The 18,825-nt window shown below is 42.9% G+C and overlaps 5 protein-coding genes across 5 annotated transcripts; 2 read left to right on the top strand and 3 right to left on the bottom strand.

Annotated features, from left to right (window-relative positions):
- Positions 1-296: 296 nt before the first annotated feature.
- Positions 297-2,444, top strand: B0H65DRAFT_280887 (PLC-like phosphodiesterase). Its single transcript, XM_062822875.1, has one exon. The coding sequence runs from the start codon at positions 557-559 to the stop codon at positions 2,420-2,422; it is 1,866 nt and encodes a 621-aa protein (XP_062678062.1). The 5' UTR covers positions 297-556; the 3' UTR covers positions 2,423-2,444.
- Positions 2,445-2,466: 22 nt separating this feature from the next.
- On the bottom strand, positions 2,467-4,586 carry B0H65DRAFT_579405 (major facilitator superfamily domain-containing protein; the record flags this gene model as incomplete). The annotated part of the gene is made up of 2 exons (XM_062830756.1): positions 3,986-4,586; positions 2,467-3,918 (listed from the first exon to the last, which is right to left on the bottom strand). The coding sequence occupies exons 1-2, from the start codon at positions 4,094-4,096 to the stop codon at positions 2,467-2,469; spliced, it is 1,563 nt and encodes a 520-aa protein (XP_062678061.1). The 5' UTR covers positions 4,097-4,586.
- A 795-nt stretch (positions 4,587-5,381) lies between these two features.
- On the top strand, positions 5,382-6,293 carry B0H65DRAFT_280912 (YhhN-like protein). The gene has a single exon (XM_062822877.1). The coding sequence runs from the start codon at positions 5,521-5,523 to the stop codon at positions 6,196-6,198; it is 678 nt and encodes a 225-aa protein (XP_062678060.1). The 5' UTR covers positions 5,382-5,520; the 3' UTR covers positions 6,199-6,293.
- Positions 6,251-8,205, bottom strand: B0H65DRAFT_280882 (glycosyl hydrolases family 43-domain-containing protein). The gene has a single exon (XM_062822874.1). It carries the CDS (start codon positions 8,018-8,020, stop codon positions 6,389-6,391), a length of 1,632 nt encoding a protein of 543 aa, XP_062678059.1. The 5' UTR covers positions 8,021-8,205; the 3' UTR covers positions 6,251-6,388.
- Positions 8,206-8,390: 185 nt separating this feature from the next.
- Positions 8,391-10,471, bottom strand: B0H65DRAFT_511093 (uncharacterized protein; the record flags this gene model as incomplete). The annotated part of the gene is given in 6 exon segments (XM_062828454.1): positions 8,391-8,925; positions 8,974-9,148; positions 9,167-9,312; positions 9,367-9,467; positions 9,487-10,247; positions 10,330-10,471. 6 exon segments carry the CDS (start codon positions 10,469-10,471, stop codon positions 8,391-8,393), a joined length of 1,860 nt encoding a protein of 619 aa, XP_062678058.1.
- Between the last annotated feature and the right edge of the window lie 8,354 nt (positions 10,472-18,825).

Genomic DNA, 18,825 nt, shown 5'->3' with positions numbered 1-18,825 from the left:
TTCCGTGTGGATTTGGATCGAACTGTTACACAATGAAAAGGATAGACAAAAGGCACGACAATATCATCATTACCATCTTGACATCAAGCACGCATCCACACGCACTCGTCCTGTCCATTTCGCTGTTTCCTGTCAACACTCCAGTGATTCCACGCCTACTTCCCGGACGGATGCTCTGGGCGCCCAGAACGCATTCGTCGACAATGGACGCTGGCTGCCTGGATAAAACGGCACAGCCAGCCCCATAACCAGATCCCACAGTCTCACATGCTCGAAGGATCAAGCTGAAGATGATGATCACGGACTCGCCGGCACGATGCTACCCACTCCCGGCTGCTTGGCTCTTAGCGCCGAGCGGCCGCAAGCCCGTTGACCCCACCCGTGCCGTTGGTCCCGCATTTCAGCCCATCTTAGGCGGGTCCAAACAAACATCCCGTCATCCCATCGACAAACACGCGGGGTCATAAAGGTTCTCACCGCATCAATCTTCCCATCATTCTTCGTTCACTTCCCTCACACGTTTCCCGCCATCAACGTTACAAGGGAGAACGGTAACATGGACCAACTAAAACACACCCTCGCCGGCCTCGGCGGATTCGCCAAAGAGAACCTACCTCCCCAAGTCACCGAGACCGTCACCGACCTCACCTCTTCCGTCCGCAACAGGCTTACCCTCGGCTCTCGTCGACGCACACAACCAATCGACGATGAAGAAGCAGGCCACATCATTCCCTTCGACTCCCACGCCGGCGGTGGCCATTCCACATGCAAGCAAGGCCCCCAGCTCCGCGTCTCCCCCGCTTTGCAGTCCTTCATCGCCAGGAACCATATTCTAGCTTCGGGCGAAACCGTCGCGGACCTACGTTCCAAGCCCCATATTTCCGTCCCCCGGGAGGTAGTGAGCAGGGACTACCCCCTACCGGAATACTTCGTCTCCTCCTCACACAACACCTACCTCTGCGCGCACCAACTCTTCGGCGAATCCTCCGCCGACCCCTACCGTCACACCCTTCAAGCCGGCTCAAGATGCGTCGAAATCGACGTCTGGGACAACCCCGACAACCTCGACGAACCCAAAGTCACGCACGGCTACACCTTAGTCTCCCACATCCCCTTCCGCGAAGTCTGCAAGATCATCCTGCAAGTGGTAGAAGAGGAAGAAGCCGGTAGCGCGCCGGTGTTGATTTCCCTCGAGAACCACTGCGGAGCGCGAGGGCAGGAGGCGTTGGTGCGGATCATGAAGGAGGTTTGGGGGAGTCACTTGTTGGACAAACCCGTGGAAACAGAGTCACACATCGAGCAAGACCAGCATGTCCCCCTCCGCGACTTGGGGTCCAAGATCGTTGTCATCGTGGAGCATCATCTCGTCAACGAAGCCAGTTCCTCCTCCGACAGCAGCAGCGACAACTCCTCCGAAGACGAAGCCGAAAAGAAGGAAAAGCGCTCCCGCAAACAAGCCAAAAACACCCCCGAAGCCAAACTCATCATCCCCTCCCTCGCCGAACTCGGCGTCTACGGCCAATCCGTCAAACCGCCCGACAACAGCTGGTTCACCTCTTCCACTTTACAGTTAAAAGACGGCCCGCACCACCACCTCATCAACGTGTCCGAATCCGGTCTCAACGCGCTCTTATCCTCCGGCAACGGGGCCAGCATAGCCAAACACAACGCCCGCCACCTCATGCGCGTTTTCCCCAAGGGCACACGCATCTCCTCCAAGAACCTTAAGCCGCTACCCTTCTGGGGCCTAGGAGCGCAGGTGTGTGCATTAAACTGGCAGACGTTCGACGCATCGATGCAAATCAACGAAGCCATGTTCGCTGACACGGGCGGGTACGTGCTCAAACCGTCTTGGCTGCGGTCGAACAACTCCAACTCGGCGATGGTGGGACTACCCGAAAAGGAGTTTAGGGAGCAGGTGGCTAGGACGAGACGCAGGAAGAGACTGCGGTTGGTGGTTGCTGGCGCGAGCGATGTGCCGGTGCCGAGTGGACGGGATAGTGATAAGGAGGTTAAACCGTATTTGACGTGCACGCTGTTGCACCCGGGCGTGCCGTTTGGGGAGATGCAGCAGACCAAGAAGAAGACGGATGTGTTTAGGAAGCATAAACTTAGTGCGCTGATTGGGGGGTTGACGGGGGCGGCACATCATGGGTCAAGGGAGGAGGAGAGTCTGGTGACGGATCCGTTGTGGGATGAGACGTTGGAGTGGGAGTATGAGGATGATGAGTTGGTTTTCTTGAGGATGTTCATCAAGAGCGATGATTCTTTCTCGAGCAACCCGGTGCTGTGCGTGGCGAGCGTCAGGTTGTTGTACGTGGAGGGCGTCAAGGGGCAGTGGAGGTTTGTGAGGATGTTGGATTTGAAGGGGAGGGAGACGGGATGTTCATTGCTGGTCAAGTTTGAAGTGGATGAGATCTGATTGATTCCGGTTCGGCTACTTCTACTGGGAAGCACCACGAGAAGCTAATATACATAAATGAACTCGTCATTCTGACGATCCGTCAAGTCCAAGAAAGCCCGGCTTCCAATGTCGCCTTCTTGGGCGGCACCCGCATTGAACTTCTTATCCATCGAAGCATCATGCAGCTTGGCCGGCTTGCCATTCGCCACGCGCTTCTTCTCGTGCATCTTGTTCAGCAACACCAAGTTACCCAGTTGCAGCAGCACAACCGCCGCCATCATGCTGTACACTCCCAAAGTAGCCTTCAGCCCGGGCGTGTAAGCAGGGGCATCGGCCGTGTCGAACAACAAGGGGCCAATGATGTTGCCTGCCGAAGAAGCAGCGTTGTACAGCGACATCATGACACTGCTCTTGGTCGATCCCGCAGTGTTGGCGAGAATCCAGGACATAACCAGCGTGTTGCAGCCAAAGATGAAGGCGAGGAAGTAGTAGCCCACTAGCAGGGGCGCCGTGTGCGACTTATCGCGGGGAAGGACGTATAGCACAGAGATGCCAGCCAGGATGGGGAGGAGAATAACCAAGAGGGCAACACCCTTGCCCGACCGCAACTTCACACTGGTCCAGGCGACGCCAAGGATAACGACGTACTGGACCGCGCCGAAGGGGATGTTGAGCAGCGTAGTCTTGTGGTTATCAAAACCCAGGCCGCTCAAGATCAGTGGACCAAAGGTGTTAACCACCTGTGCGCCGAGGTTATTCGCCAGCGACATGGCGATGAAGAGGTACGTCTTGATATCCAAAAACACCTCTCCGACCTGGGACCACTTGAACTTGTGCGCCTCGCCATCGCTGGTGCCGTTGTTGTTTGCCCTCAGTCGCTCGATAGCCTTTTGCTTTTCCTCCGCAGTCAAGAACCTGGCCGAATGGACGTTGTTATCCAGCTTCCAGTAGATGAAAGGCACCGTAACAATCGTCATCAGCCCCGTAAACAAAAAGATAATCTGCCAGGACGCCAACACGGGGCTGTGAATCTTGGCCAAACCAAAAGACAGCGCCGCCGCGAAGATGGTCGCCAGACCATTGGTGCCGTACCACGCCGCCACTCTGACCGGCTGCTCGCTCCTCCTGTACCAATGCGCCGTAATCACGGAGAACAGGGGCAAACAGCCAGCCTCGAACAGGCCCAAGAAGAACCTGATAGCCAGCAGGGCAGGGAAGCTCTTGCACAAAGGCGTCAGGGATTGGGCGATGCCCCAGCCGAGAACGAGAGTGGGCATCAGAATGCGGTGCGGGACCTTGATGATCAGGATCGAGGAAAAGGGCTGCCATGCTAGCTGGGCGATGGGGGCGATGGAGCCGATGAGACTGTATTGGTTGCCTTTGAGGTGGGTGTCTTCGCGTAGGCCGAAGATGGCGCCATAGCCGAGCACGGTCTTGTCGAGGATCTGGAGGAAGTAGACCCAGGCGAGGATGGGGAGGATTGTGAGATCGGTTTTGCGAAGGATGCGACGGTTCTGGATGGGGACATGGTATGTCAGTGTTTCCTCTTGATGTCTGGTGCTTGGGTACATCGGTGCTTACATCTTCTTGTGTCAAGGTGACGCGCTGGTTCTCGGTTTCGGTCACCTGGGGACCGTCTTCCATGTCTTTGAGGTCGGCCGAAACCTTGTGGGCGAGGACTGCGTCTGCCATGGTGTTGCAATTGACTGACTGGACTGGACTGGCAAAGGTCGAATCGAAATGGGTAAGGTGATGTGCTAGAAGACCGACACCAGCAGTAGTGTGATGATCAACTGGAGGTAGAAGGCCGGCTACCTTTCTGTCTTGGGATGAGGAGTGATCTTAGATGGGACCGGCTCCTCTTTATGTTTCCATCGAGACAAGGGGAAGTCCACCACGTTGTACGCTAATCCTGTGCCTTTTCCGTTCTGGTGCTTAGCCAACCGGCAGAGGAACGAACGGTCTGGGGAGACTGGGGAAACTGGGGACGAGATCAGCGCCGGTCGCCAACAGGCTGGTTGTACCATGGACATGGATCGCTGAAGATGGGGAAAAATGGGGATTCTCCACGAAAAAGACCCAATCAAGGCGAATGGCAAGCGAAGCCGGTCTCTCTTGGCCTGGGGTTAACGGTGGTCAGCTCTGGTTCTAGACAGGAGGTGTCGTCGGGCGAACATACCGAAGGGTTGTAGTCGTAACCATAGACGTCACGGGGAAAACATGACGGGCGAGTGATGTTAGAAGACTTGGCAACAAGATGGGGGTACACTCCAACTTTATGTCTCCAAGTTCTCCAAGTCCAATCAATGGGAGTTCCGTCCTTACAGCACTGTCACCTGTAGTGCCGTTGATTGCCGCTGCCGGCACGGCACAATGCACCGACTCGTGGCAGGCAAAGTAGCGGCATTCCCGTCACAGCAAATGGAAACAATTTCTTTCCTGGACAACATCAAATCAGCAATCGAGCCTTTGACATATAACGAGTCTGGGGATGATGGGGTACCCCGCAGTCTAAACAAGTTCCCAGCCCATTGCGAACTCGAAATCGACGCGACAATTGAAGGCCCGATAGAAAACACGAGGAGATTGCGGGGAAGTTGGTAACCGATTCGCGGGGAAAACTGGGGAGAATTGCTGGAGATGGAGGACAACAGGAAAATCACAACACCATGGCGACACAACACAGCGTGTGGTTGCTCAGTGGGGGTGCACATGGTCGCCCTCCCCACAACTCCCGGTGTTCCCCCACGTATCCCACGTATCCCACAGTTCCCCAGCCTCCCCACGCCAAGTTCATCCACTCTGCTGACTTTTGTAGCCGAGACCAGGGACTCCATGCCGAAGCCTTCGCCCAAGTTTTGGATTTCACGTGGGACAAATCGTCAACCTCGGACGAGAAAAAAAGGAGAAAAAACATTCCCCGCACTGTCAGCCGTTCGAACCAGTCGACGACGACGACGACGCCTCAACACCAACAACTGGCAGCCCCCTGAGCCCCTGTCCCAAAGTAAACAATCACCATCGTGGGGTTATCAGATCGAACACATCAAGTCCACACACGACAGGAATCCAGACCCAATCCCTACCAACAGCCCGGTTCTCCAGAAAACGCCTCCATGTCTTCCCCTACAGACCCATCTCTGGACAAAACTGTCCTAGCCGTCTCCTTCGCCTCCGCCGTCCTCTACCTCTTCCAAGTCCGGTCCACCCCCTCGTACTCGCGCATGCTCGTCAAGACCGCTTCCACCGCCTTGCTGTCCTACCTCTCCCACCTTCTCGACGGCCCCCAGTTCCTTACTGGCGCTCTAGCCCTCGGCTCCCTTGGCGATGCCTTCCTTGCTTGGGATGGCGACCTGGCCTTCCTTTGTGGTCTGTCGAGCTTCTTGGTTGCTCATGTCCTTTACATCTTGTTGTTTCTGCAGGAGCAGCCATCTGCTGGGTTCCAAACTCTATTGGAGGAAGGATGGCGCACCGCAACGGCTGGCGGATTGGTGGTCCTGGTCCCCGTCATGATCGCCACCTTGATGCCCAAGGTTGGCAAGGCGCTGAGAGTGCCGGTGTTGGTGTACTCGCTTACCATTTGTGTCATGGCCCTGACGGCGCTGACGCTGGAGAACGGGAGGGTGATTGTGGGGGCCACCATGTTCACGGCGTCGGATTCGATCCTTGCGGCGGACAAGTTCTTGGTGCCTGGGACAGCGGGGTATAGGGGCTTGATGCAGAGAGCCGTTTGGGTGCTTTACTATGGGGGGCAGGCCTTGATCGCACTGGGCTTTGTTGAGCCGGCGTGGTAGGGTGCGTCCAGTGGCCAGCAACAAAAGGCATGGAGGACGGGGCGGTCACGCTCAAGGAGGATGCCAGGACCTCCGCTTCGGTACAACAAAACGAAACAACATCGGACTCAACAGGACGCAGTTTTCTACCCGAACAATCATTGTCCTGGAGATTAACATCTATAAGGCTAACTCTTCGCACCCCTATGAATTATTCGTTGTCCCTATCATAGGCATCCTGCTGGTTCTTCACCGGCTTGTACACAAAGTAGTCGAACTTGGCCTCCGCCGCCAGCCCGTTCAGGTCTGAGGCAGCCACACCGACAAAGGCACCCGTAAAGCTGCCATGCTGCTGATGTCCGCCACACTCATCCGAAACAATGCTGGCATCAAACACCGGTCCGATCTTCTTCAGCTCCTCATCACCACTGCCCAACACCGCATAATAGAACTGCAGCTGGTTACCCCTGATCGTCAAAGCAAGCTTCACCTTGCCCTCGTTCGGGATTTGGACGTACGGAACGTACGGGGTGTTGAGGTTTCCAATCGGCCATGACGCTTCAGATGACATGATCAGCAACTCTCGCTGGCCATCAAAGTGAGCGGTGACCGTCAGGTAGAAGAAGTTGTACCGGCAGTAGTACGCAGTCAAACCAGCGAACTGCCTCTCGTCGGTCGGAGAAAAGTCCATGACAGTCTCGGCATCGTAGCTGAAGTGCTCCTGTCTCCTGGCCACCAACGCCTGCTCGAACCAACTGCCAATGGCTTCCCGACCGATCAACATCAACTTGCCATCCTTGACGTTGAAGATGCGCTCCGTCTCCGGCGTTCTCAACCACTGGAAGTCCTTATGCAACCCATCCTCAAAGGTATACCTCTTTTCCTCCCAGTACTTGCTCTCATCCCTCTCCCCCAGCAAGTCCACCCAGAGACTCGGCACCGGTCCATTCTTGACATACAGCCAATCGTCCTTCCAATAACACTCCTGAATTGCCGTCTCACGTCCCAACACACACCTCCTCAGCTGCGTCGTCGGCCGTCCCGTCAAATGAACCAAGTACGTCCTCCCATCCTCCGTCTCCACAATATCGCCATGTCCCGCCCTCTGCAGCGCGGCTCTCGGATGGTCCTTACTCGTCAACACGTACTTCTCCGGATGCGTCTCATACGGTCCCCAGATATCCTTGCTCCTCGCCAGCGTACAAGCATGCTCATACCCCGTCCCGCCCTCCGCAATCAGCAGGTAATACCACCCATTCCGCTTATACACGTGAGGCGCCTCCGCCAGTGCGAGCTCCGTGCCCTGGTAGACGTTCTTCCTCTCCCCGACTAGTTTCTTCGTCTCAGCATCCCACTCCTGCACCGCAATACCCGCAAACAGCAGCGGCCTCCGCCTGTGATCCCAGAGCATGTTCACAAAGTACTTCTTGCCGCTATCCGGGTCATGGAAAAGACTGGGGTCGAAACCAGAGCTATTCACGTACACCGGATCGGACCACTCCCCATCAATCTTATCCGCCCAAACGATATAGTTGTGTGCGTCCTTGAAGCTGCCATCCTTCCTCTTAACGTCCGTGTACACAAGCCAAAACTTGTCGCCGTCGTGTGAGAGGCAGGGGGCCCAGACACCGCACGAGTCCGGGTCGCCACGCATGTCAAGTTGGGACTTGCGGCTGAGCGGGCGCGTGAGGAGCGTCCAGTTGGCAAGATCCGTCGAGTGGTGGATTTGTACGCCCGGGTACCATTCAAAGGTTGAGGTGGCAATGTAGTAATCCTGCCCGACGCGGAGGATGGAGGGGTCGGGGTTGAAGCCGGGGAGGATGGGGTTTTTGACGAGGGCCATGGTGGGCGATTTTGCTGCTGACAGTTGACGCTGCAACTTTTAAGAGCTCTCGGAAGCTTGAAGAAGGGGGGACGAGCGTCTTCTTATACGGTCATATTTGTCATGCTCATCGGTTGTTGTCACCTCTCCAAGACCTCAAGGTGGGTGGCGTGGAAGGATGGAAGATGTCCGGGTAAAACGCGGCCCCGCGGGGCAATTTAGCCGGAGCTGTCACACGCACGCACTGCACGATCGACGACGCTGCCAAGATGCGGCATTGCGGGATGCGGGGATTCCCGCGCACTCGTCCAGGATCGGAATTCGGAAAGCGGATATCATTCTTCGATCGTTCGGATGTACACCCCGAACTCGACGTCTGCTTCTATCAACTCTATGCGCTCAACTCTGGTGGCCTTCCATCCCCTGGAAGCTCTTGTGCTTGCGGTGCTGCATCCCCATGCAACTCGTTTGGTTTCACATCCGAGTGAAGTTCCCACCGATAAGCATTACCTGGGAGCTCAGTCGGCGGGACGTAGACTTCTACTGCTGGGGAATGAGTGGGGAGCTCTTTCTTCTGCTCATGGGGTTCATATGAGCTTGGTGGTGGTGGCTGTTGTCCTTGGACGGGGGCTTCGACGGATGGTGATGCTGCCGCTGAGTTCTTGTTCTTGTTCCTCTTTTTCCAAAATGACCAACCGCCGAAGACGCCTAGCACGACCATGCAACCCCCTACGATACCCCCCGCGCGAGCTCCGGTGTTAGACTTGGACTCGCCCTTGCCTTCATCGGTATTGCTGTCTGAGGAGCCACTGCCGCCGCCAGATGATGGTTTGTCTGATGAACTCGACTCATTCGCAAAGTTCACAGGCGTCGCCTGAAACATCTTCTTCACATCGTCCGAGTCCCACTGGACCTTGTCCAAACCACTAATATGGTCAACATGGCACTCACACACCAGACGAAAGATCACTTACCCATCTTTGTACCACTTCTCAATCACTTCGGCCGGTCTGTACTCCGCTGCCTCCGCATCATAGCTTCCATTGCTCTTCCAAGCCATGGCAGTCATGTCAAAGATGCCCAGTCCCAGCGGTAACGGATCCTTAGTCTGCCAGATTCCCGGCCATCCATCCTTCTCGTTGTGGCCACCTATCACCAACAGTTAACGTTTGCCTACCACAGCGCAAGTCCCGTGAGAATGAACGCCGTTTGAACGATCGTCGGCGCGGAACCAGACGAATCCGGGAAGCGAAAGGACGTATAGGTCATCGTAGGACTCGGTAAACCCGGCGTCAACGCCGCCGTACACGAAGCTGTTAGATGTCAGCACTGAATCCAGATAAGGATTGCAAAAGGGGGAAACGAACATCTCGTAGGTACCGGCTTGGCTTTGAACACCAGCGACACAATGACCCATTCTCCCTGTCGGCGGTGTCCCTGACGCTGTCTGCGAGTACCACTTCTTCATCTGCGTCAAAGAAGGTCACGTTGTTGAAGTCGAGGAGGAGATCCGGGCGGATGATCCCTCGCGAGTCGCCCTTTCGCGTCACGGGCAGGGCGAAGACTCCCCCTCCCAATACCATGACCACTCCGTTTTTACCGTCTTCCCCAAGTCCATCAACGAAGTGCGCCCTTCCCCCCTCCAACGCCTCATCCTTCTTGAGGAATCCGACCTCGCTATGATTCGTCCACTTTTGCGTCTCAAACTCATACTCCACCATTCCCGGAATCCTCACTCCCCCTGACGTTATATTCGCATCCGGATCGGTGCCACCCGTCATTATCCCCCCAACCGACCACCCCCTCCCACCTCCCGCCGCATACGCCATACTCGCCACCACATTCAACCCCTTAAAAACCTCCGAATTACTAGCCTGTTCAAGCGTCCACGCTCCCCCACCCTGCCCGTTGGAAGTAAACTTCCAAATTCCGCGATCCTTCCTCACATCCTTCACCGTTTCGTTCCACGACACTTGGCCGCCGTAGATGTAGAACCCTTCATCTTTCCCGTCCGAAGACTTCCAGGGCCAGAGAGCGTGGTTGTTCACAACGGGAGGTCGGTTGCCATCCTGAAAGGAATGGGATTGGAAGGGGGCGGTGCGGTCGGACCAGGAGGTGGAGAGGTCAATTGATAAGGTTGAGGAGATGCCGGTGGAGGGGTGGTCGTCTGGCGGGAGGGTGCGTTCGCCGGTTCCGTATTGAGAGATCTCACCGCCGGAGAGGTAGAGGTGAGAGCCGATGACGGTTGCTGTTGTAAAAGAGGTACGTTAGATGTGAGATGGGAAGAAAGGAATGGCGACGGGAGGTGGAGGAAGCGGGATAAGACTTACCGCGCTCATAACCGCGCCGAATGAAGTTCGAATCAGAAGGCGTATCGGTGTTTTGCCCATTGACGGGAAGGGGCCATTGCAGCGAAGCAAGACATAGAAGTGTCAAGGTCTGCGGCAGCGGGAGGAGCGTTGACGGAAACATTGTGGTGACGTTGGACGCAGCTTATAGGTTCACAAGCAACATTGAATGTGAATTGACCGTGGAACGGTTCACGACAAAGGTCACCAAGGATGAACGCAGGAGAAAGTTCAGGGAAAAAAGAGTTGAGAGCCAGTGGAAGACTGGAAGTGAGGAAGGTTGAAACATCCTTGTCGGCTTTTGTTCATGTCATCCGCCGGCGAACTAAAAAAAGGGCACATGGTTCGATATGACCAGGGTATCAAGCCTTATCATCAACAACAATCAGGGGGTCGTTTTCGACCCCTGGATTATATCCAAGCTCCTCGACAAAAAGGCTTCCTTTTCTGGTTTGTATTGGCACCAAAGCGGCCGAGGGGCCCCCAAAGTTGGCGATGTCAACGGAGGTTTTGACGGAGCTGAGTCCAGCCAACTGACCAATCAGCTCGCAGTAAGCTGTAGATCTCTAGGCAAGTCGGTTGGGGGAGTAAGCCCTAAAGCAGCAGGTTCGCCAGGCAGACAATTGGCAGGGACGACAGCTTTGAGGATTTGCGGACTCTTGGCGGGCTTGGGTAAGCACTAAGTGCGATATTGGCGGTTGAATGCGAGGAGACCAGTGAGAATGCGGAGGTTGGGTGGTGAGAAACGATAGGGTGAGAGGTTGAGAGATGGGAATGGGATGGTGGTGTTACACAAAGGAAAGGGGGTCTCTGTGGCGATATCGACGGAGGAACACCATGATATGGACGGTAAGGTTGCGATGAAAGGTTCGGCGAGGAAGACATCGAGGAGATAACATCATAACGCTGAGGTTGAAGTTTCGCTAACAAAGCACCTCTAGATGAACGAGACTCAACGAAGAATGGCCGACTCTTTCCTTTAGAACGGAATTGAATGTTGACAGCTAAGAAAGATGAAATGCTAAGACTTTGGCAGGTTGTCGATTTGGCCCAGAAGAAGCAAGGTTCCAGATATCGACCCAGAGTTGGGAATTAGTACCGTACTAATTAGTACGACTCTAGTATTAGTATTTAGTATTAGTATTAGTACGGCCTCCGTACTAGACTAGACTAGTACTAGTACTAGACTTAGTATACTAAAAATACTAATTTTTGAAAATTGATATTTTGTAACTTTTCCAATACTGTATAATTTATATAATAATATTTGTGTATAAAAACGCTATTGTTACTAAGAATTGATTTTTTTAATTTAATATATATTTTTAAATCTGGAAGGGTATTAAATATATAATAAATAATTATAGAAAAATAATTTTAGAATTCCAATAGTAGATTTGAAAAGTACGATTTTAACTACTATAATATATAATTAGAAGTTATAATGAATTATAACTTATAAATACTAATTAGTACTAGAGTTGTACTAATTTGTACTAATTCGTACTAGGTCTAGTACGATTTAGTATTTTTAGTACAAATTAGTACGTTTAGTACTAAAAATACTAGAAATACTAGAGTTGTACTAGAAATACTAGGAATACTAAAAATACTAGAGTGGTACTAAAAGTACTAAAGATAAAAAAGAGTATAATAAATAATTTAAATTAGGAATAAATTTAATAAATAAGTATCAATATCGTATAATTAAAGATTATTTTAGTATAGAGTTTATAAGAAGATAAAAAATAGTAAAGATAATAATAATAATAATAATATAATAATAATAATAATAATAATAATAATAATAATAATAATAATAATAATAATAATAATAATAATAATAATAATAATAATAATAATAATAATAATAATAATAATAATAATAATAATAATAATAATAATAATAATAATAATAATAATAATAATGATATATTTATAATATTTTACTAATTAATTATTTTATAGAATATTAATCCATTAGATTATTGGAAGACTGTGGCCTTTAAATGGCCTACTCTAGCTATAATGGCTAGAGAATATTTGGGAATTCTAGCTACTAGTGCTAGTATTCAACGTGAATTTAGTTTTAGTCAATTAATTATAACTAAAAGCCGTACGAAAATTGATCCAGAATTAATGAAGCAAATAATGCTTTTAAAAAGCTGGAGAATTACTGGTATTGAGGAAATAAATGAATATTTATTTAATAATATTAGCGATTTTTTCGAAGATAATAAAGAAAAGAAAGAAAGGAAAGGAAAAGAGGACGATTCTAGTAATAGTAGTAATAATGATAGTAGTGATAATGATGATAATAACGATGATAATAATAATAATAAGGATAATAATATTACACTTATTACTATGAGGGAAAAAAGGGAGCGGGAAAAAGGAAGAAAAAATAAAAAAACCCCGAGTGAAATTTCCAGTAGTAGTGAAGAGGAAGAAGAAGAAGAGGAAGAAGAAGACGAAGAAGAAGAAGAAGATATTAATTTGGATAATTTAAACGAGGAAGATTAGAAGAATATAGAAGGGAAGGAAGGATTTAATTATTATTTATTTTTATTTTCTAATTTAAAAGTATTTTATTTTATTTATTATAAACATTCAAGAAATATTTTATTTTATTTATTATAAATATTAAAGAATAGTATTATAAAATATATATATCTATTACCTTTAGTAGTATTTAATTATTTTAGTATTTTAATATATTTTTAGTATTCTAAGACTATTTTAGTATTTTAGTATTTTAGTATTCTTAGTACTTTTAGTACAATCTTAGTATTCTTAGTAATTTTAGTATTCTTAGTATTCTTAGTACTTTTAGTACCATTTTAGTATTTTAGTACAATTTTAGTACTTTTAGTACGATTTTAGTATTTTTAGTACGATTTTAGTATTTTAATATTTTAGTATTCTTAGTATTTTTAGTACGATTTTAGTACTTTTAGTACAATTTTAGTATTTTAGTACAATTTTAGTATTTTTAGTACGACTTTATTTTAAATACTAGTTTAATATTATTAATAGGAAGTTAATTTATATATAAAATATAAAAATATAGGATTATAAATATAGAAATACTATTCTACTTAATAAATTATTATATAAAATAAAATAAATAAATATATGAATATTAATTTTATGAATATATCTTTTACTCTTTGAATCTTTTATATTTTATAATTATATTCCCTTTCTTTTATCATTAATAATGTAAATAATATTATATAAAAGATATATATAATAAAAATATGTATATTTTTTAGTAAATATTTTATATAATATAGATTTTTAATAATATTTAATAAAAATAAAACGAAAAATAATAATAGAAATAAATAAAATCACGGTTTTTAAAACTAGGAGTATTAGAATCGAATTTCTTTCTTATTTTTACTATTTACACAAGCACATTATTTAAACCCAATTGAATAAACTAACTACTAGACTATATTGATTGAGTAAAGAAAGAAAGAAGGAAATAAGAAAAAAAGAAAAGAAAGAAGGAAAAAAGGAAAAAAGGAAGGAAAGAAAAGAAAAAAGAAATTATTTACGGCTTTTACGATTCTTTACAACCCTATTCTTAGTCTTAGCACCAAAAGGCCTACCCCTTTTCTTAGGAAGAGTAGAAGGAAGGGAAGAAGGAATAGAAGAACGAGAAGGACGGTTAGAAGGAGGGAGGGGGTATTAGAAAGAAGGTCGGAAGAAGGCGAACGAAAAAGAGAAAGACGGTTAGAAAGAGGGGGGGGGGGGGGGGATAGTTTTCTTCGATGAAGAAGCCTAAAAGAAAATTAGTAAAAGAAAAAAAAAAGGATAAAAAAGGAAAAAGGGTAAAAAAGTTTATTTGGGTAATAGGGTTAGAAATTCTACGAGTAGAGAAAGGCTAAAAGAAATTAATATATAAATAAAAAGGAAAGAAAGAAGGATTCTTACTAACCTTTGAAGAATTTCCTTCCTTTGAAGGAAGGATAGAAATAAAATTATTTTCAATTATTTTAATAGAAAACCTAGGAATTTGTAAGACAATAGTTGGGTGGTTCGGTTCAATGGCTTTGGAAGGTTCAGAAGCCTCGGAAGGTTTAGAGGGTTGGAGAGGCTGGGAAAATTCAATTGAAGGTTGAATAACCGTTGAAGACTAAAAAAGAAAATAAATTAATAAAAAAAAGGAAATAAAAAGGTAGGAGGAAGAGGGAGGGGGGGGGGGGGGGGGGGGGGGGGTAAATACCGGTTGTACGAATTGGTTATTAGAACAACCGTTAGAAAGAGAAGGTTCGAAAACGGTTTCGAAGGTTGGAAGAGGCTAAAAGAATTAGTAAAAAAAAAAGGAAAAAAGAAGAATAAAAAAGACAAAAAAGATTTATTTACTTCGAAGACGAATTGGGGGTTAAGGAAATTCGGATTAGGTTGTTCGAAATCTTCCATTGTAGGAAGGGAAAGGAAGGCATCGTCCTAAATTTAAATTATTAAAAAAAAGAAAAATAAGGAAAAAAATAAAAAAAGGGGGTAAACGAACCGAAATAATAGAGGTAGACAAAAGTTGGCCACCTCCTTGAAGGAGGGCTTCCAACGGATCTATTGTGGAAGGTAGGAAGAAGGTTGAGGGTAAAAAATAGAATAGAAGAAGGTAAGGTAGTGAAGAAGGGTGTTGATGATTTGGAAGAAAAAAAGGAAAAGGAATTCGAAGGGGGAAAGCTGTATATATAGACTAGATTTTTCATTAAAAGAATACCTCGTTATATTAATTTCTTAAAGAATTATCCGTTTTTTCTATTTTAAACGTTTTATTCGTTGAAAAGGTATGAAAATCTTAGTTAGAAAAGGAAGGTAGGATTAAGATAACGGATGGTAAATAAGGTTACATTAAATGGTCAAGTGATGAAATTTTAAGCGCTGAGTTTCAAAAACGTACGATTTCGCCACCCTTTTAAATTAGATGACGAAAAAGGTCTTCAAACCTTGGAAGGTTGGATTTGGAAGCCTTGGAAGCCTTGGAAGCCTTTAAAAGGTTTAAAAGTTTATAACCCTTATTATTATTATTATTATTATTATTATTATTATTATTATTATTATTATTATTATTATTATTATTATTATTATTATTATTATTATTATTATTATTATCATTATTATTATTATTATTATTATTATCATTATTATATAATAAATATATTAATTCATAAATATATAACGGTTTACTTACTTCCAGTGATTCTGGCCGACCTTCTTGTAAATATTGGTCAACTTCGTTAATATTATTCTGCGTTTTAGGTTTAATAAAGAATTTATTCTTCTTATTCTTAATTTTCGATTTTCGTCTTCTGTTATTGTAATCTCTTCGTTTCGAAGGCGACTATTAGGTAGCGTAGTACTATATACATTATTAGTATTTATTATATATATATTAATATTAAAAAGCCTTACGATTTATATTCTTTTTTAATTAATTCTAATACATCGCTAAGAATATTAGGGTAATGATATAGTAGGCCTGGTTCTTAGCCTTCGAAACCGTTTTCGAAATGGGATAATTTATATCTAGGGTCTAGGAATAAAGCTAGAATATATGGTTTATATTTTTCCAAATCGTCTTTTTTCAATTTCTTTGGAAAATATTTCTCTAGTTTAGTTATACCAACTTGAATCGCCTGGATTATATCGTTGAAGATTGGTTCCTATTATATATTAGTAAATTTATTTAAAAAAATAATAAAAATATTATACATATATATATATAATATTAATATAAATACGTATATATGTAGCATATTAATATAGTTAAATATTTATGTACAATATTAATATAAATATTTATATATAGGTATATATATATAAGAAATATAACTATTATAAATATTACTTACCTCTCCTTCTTCTTGTTAGTTTCTTTCAATTTCGTTAATAATCTTCTTAAGGGTTGCAAATATATCGTAAATATATAAGAATGCTGAATTAATAGTTGTATAAACCTGGCCTTGTAATTCAACAGATGGTTCTACGAAATTTCAAAAATATTCTTTAAAATATTCAAATATTTAAAATCCTTTTCGGAAATTTAATTAGCTGAAACAATATCGTTATTTGTATTTTTATATACATAAAGAACTGCATCTTTACAATATAAAAAGCGGTCTAGCATTCTATAAGTAGAATTCCACCTCGTAGCATTGTCTATATTATATAATTAATTAATATACATTTATTTAAACATTTAAATTAATATTTAATAATTACTTACCTATAGGAATAGTATATCCTTTCCATTAAGGATTTATACTACCTTTCCGCTTTGCATATTTAATTCCGTATACCCAGACGTCTTTACTATGTTGAGTATTCCTAATATAATTCGATAGAATTCGAATTTTATTAACAAAATCTATAAGAATATTATTATATAATAATAATTTAAATGGTATGAACTAAAAGGTTCTTTAAAAAAAGCATAATATATATTTATGTAATATAGATGTATATAATATATATATAAATATATAGTATAAATATATAGAAACCTTACCTTTTAAACTACTTTCTTCTCCTGGTAAATAAGGATCCTCTTCATTATTTTCAATATTGAAATATTCGTTAATATTTTCTTCCTCGTCTCATTGATATATAAATTGAAGATCTAGGACTTTGGCTTCCTCTTTCTTCTAGAATAATATCCCTTCGACTAATAAATAAATCTAGTATATCTCGAACTACTAAATTAATAATATGGGAAGCACATTGAATATCGAATGAATTATTTTTAGTAAATTCAATATAGTGCCTTTTAAAATATTCTTAAAGAAATCTCGTATTCGAACTAGCGTTATCACGAGTAAAGCTACAATATATATATTAGTAAATTAAATAGTTATATTAAATAATATTATAAAATAATATTCAGAAAATTATAATATATAGATTATATTATAATTTATAATATTATAACGTACCTTATAATAATAGAATTTCCTTTCAAAGGTTTATATTCCTCAATTATATCTACAAACGCTTTAAGATAATAGAAACCGGTAATGGAATATTTAGTAGGTAAAGGTTCGAATCCTATATCAATTTTATATTAATATTATACTAATAATTATATTAATAATATAACTTACCGATTAATTTATATTTATATTCGAAATTCCCGTTAATATAACAGATTTTAACACCAAAATAAGAATCGCCGCTTCGTAATTTCCAAGAATCTAAAATAATAGAAGCTTTTCCACCAGAATTAATGTGTTTGATTAATTCTAAATTAAAAGCCTTAAAATCACTATTATAAAGGGTAGAAACTTTATTACGAATCTTCTTTCGATTTAAAGCCATAGTATTTCTATATTAATTTAATTAGTATATATAAAATTTAAATATTTTCAAAAGAATATAATAATACCTATTATAATAATTTAAAAGTTCTTTAAACGAATCCCATTCAATAACGTTAAAAGCAATATTATTATCAATAAAAAACTATAAAATTTCCGCATAAGCCGTATCTTCATTAAAATCCGAAACGGTAATATTTCGAAGTCTTTTAATAGAAACGCCTTTCATTTATTCAAAGGGAGTAGATATTTCTATATTTTATTAATATTTATAATTATAATATAATAAATTGTAGTTTCTAATAGTAAATATATATATATATTTATATTTATATATATATATATATATATATTTACTGTTATATTATAGAATAGAAAATTGTATTAACTTACTACTTTTTAGTTAGTTTTCCATTTTCTCATTTGTCGGTTTATTTTTATGGTTTACTTTCAAGTGTTTAACAAAATTCGACGCTTGAAAACCTTTAACATTTTCGATTTTACTATAAGTACAACTATAAAAAAACTAATATTAGTATATATAATTTATTATATTTAATTTTATATAGATTTATAATATATAACTTACTATTTACAAGATAGTTTAAATTTTCGAGGTTTAAATATATCGATTGGTAATAATTTAACTATAAATTGGCCTGCTTGTATAATATAGGCCTTTGATTCGAAGGTAAAATCCGGTTCATTTTCAATATTATTACTATAATCCCATTTGAAAACTACTAGAAGCAGGAATTGGGGAAGTATCCTGGATTGCTTTCCCTTTCCCTTTTATATTAGTATTGATATTTAATTTATTAATTCTTTAGGGGTTTTGTATTGGGTAGGGGTAATAGCTTCGTTATCGTCGGAATCGAAAGGCATTATAAATATTTCAATAAATATTTTATTTAAAAAACAGGAATAAATAACTAAATAAAATAAGAAATATAAATACAATAGATTTTTCATAAGGATTTTAAATAATAAAGTTTTTAAAGAATAAATATAAAATTGGAATATTAGTATCGTAATATAAAAGTCTTAGTTATTGTAGTTGTTGTTTTTGGAAGAGATTATAAAATTAAGAGATAGGAGGTTGGGGGTCTTTTATACTTTAAAGAATTATAATAATTCTTGGAATTTA

This window comes from Neurospora tetraspora, assembly GCF_033439725.1.
Source record: "Neurospora tetraspora strain CBS 560.94 chromosome Unknown B0H65scaffold_7, whole genome shotgun sequence".
Taxonomy (NCBI): domain Eukaryota; kingdom Fungi; phylum Ascomycota; class Sordariomycetes; order Sordariales; family Sordariaceae; genus Neurospora; species Neurospora tetraspora.
This window is presented reverse-complemented; position numbering and strand designations above follow the sequence as displayed.

Excerpts from the sequence above, each read along its gene's own strand:
- B0H65DRAFT_280912 (XM_062822877.1), top strand. The coding sequence starts at position 5,521 with ATGTCTTCCCCTACAGACCCATCTCTGGACAAAACTGTCCTAGCCGTC.
- B0H65DRAFT_280882 (XM_062822874.1), bottom strand. The coding sequence starts at position 8,020 with ATGGCCCTCGTCAAAAACCCCATCCTCCCCGGCTTCAACCCCGACCCC.
- B0H65DRAFT_280887 (XM_062822875.1), top strand. The coding sequence starts at position 557 with ATGGACCAACTAAAACACACCCTCGCCGGCCTCGGCGGATTCGCCAAA.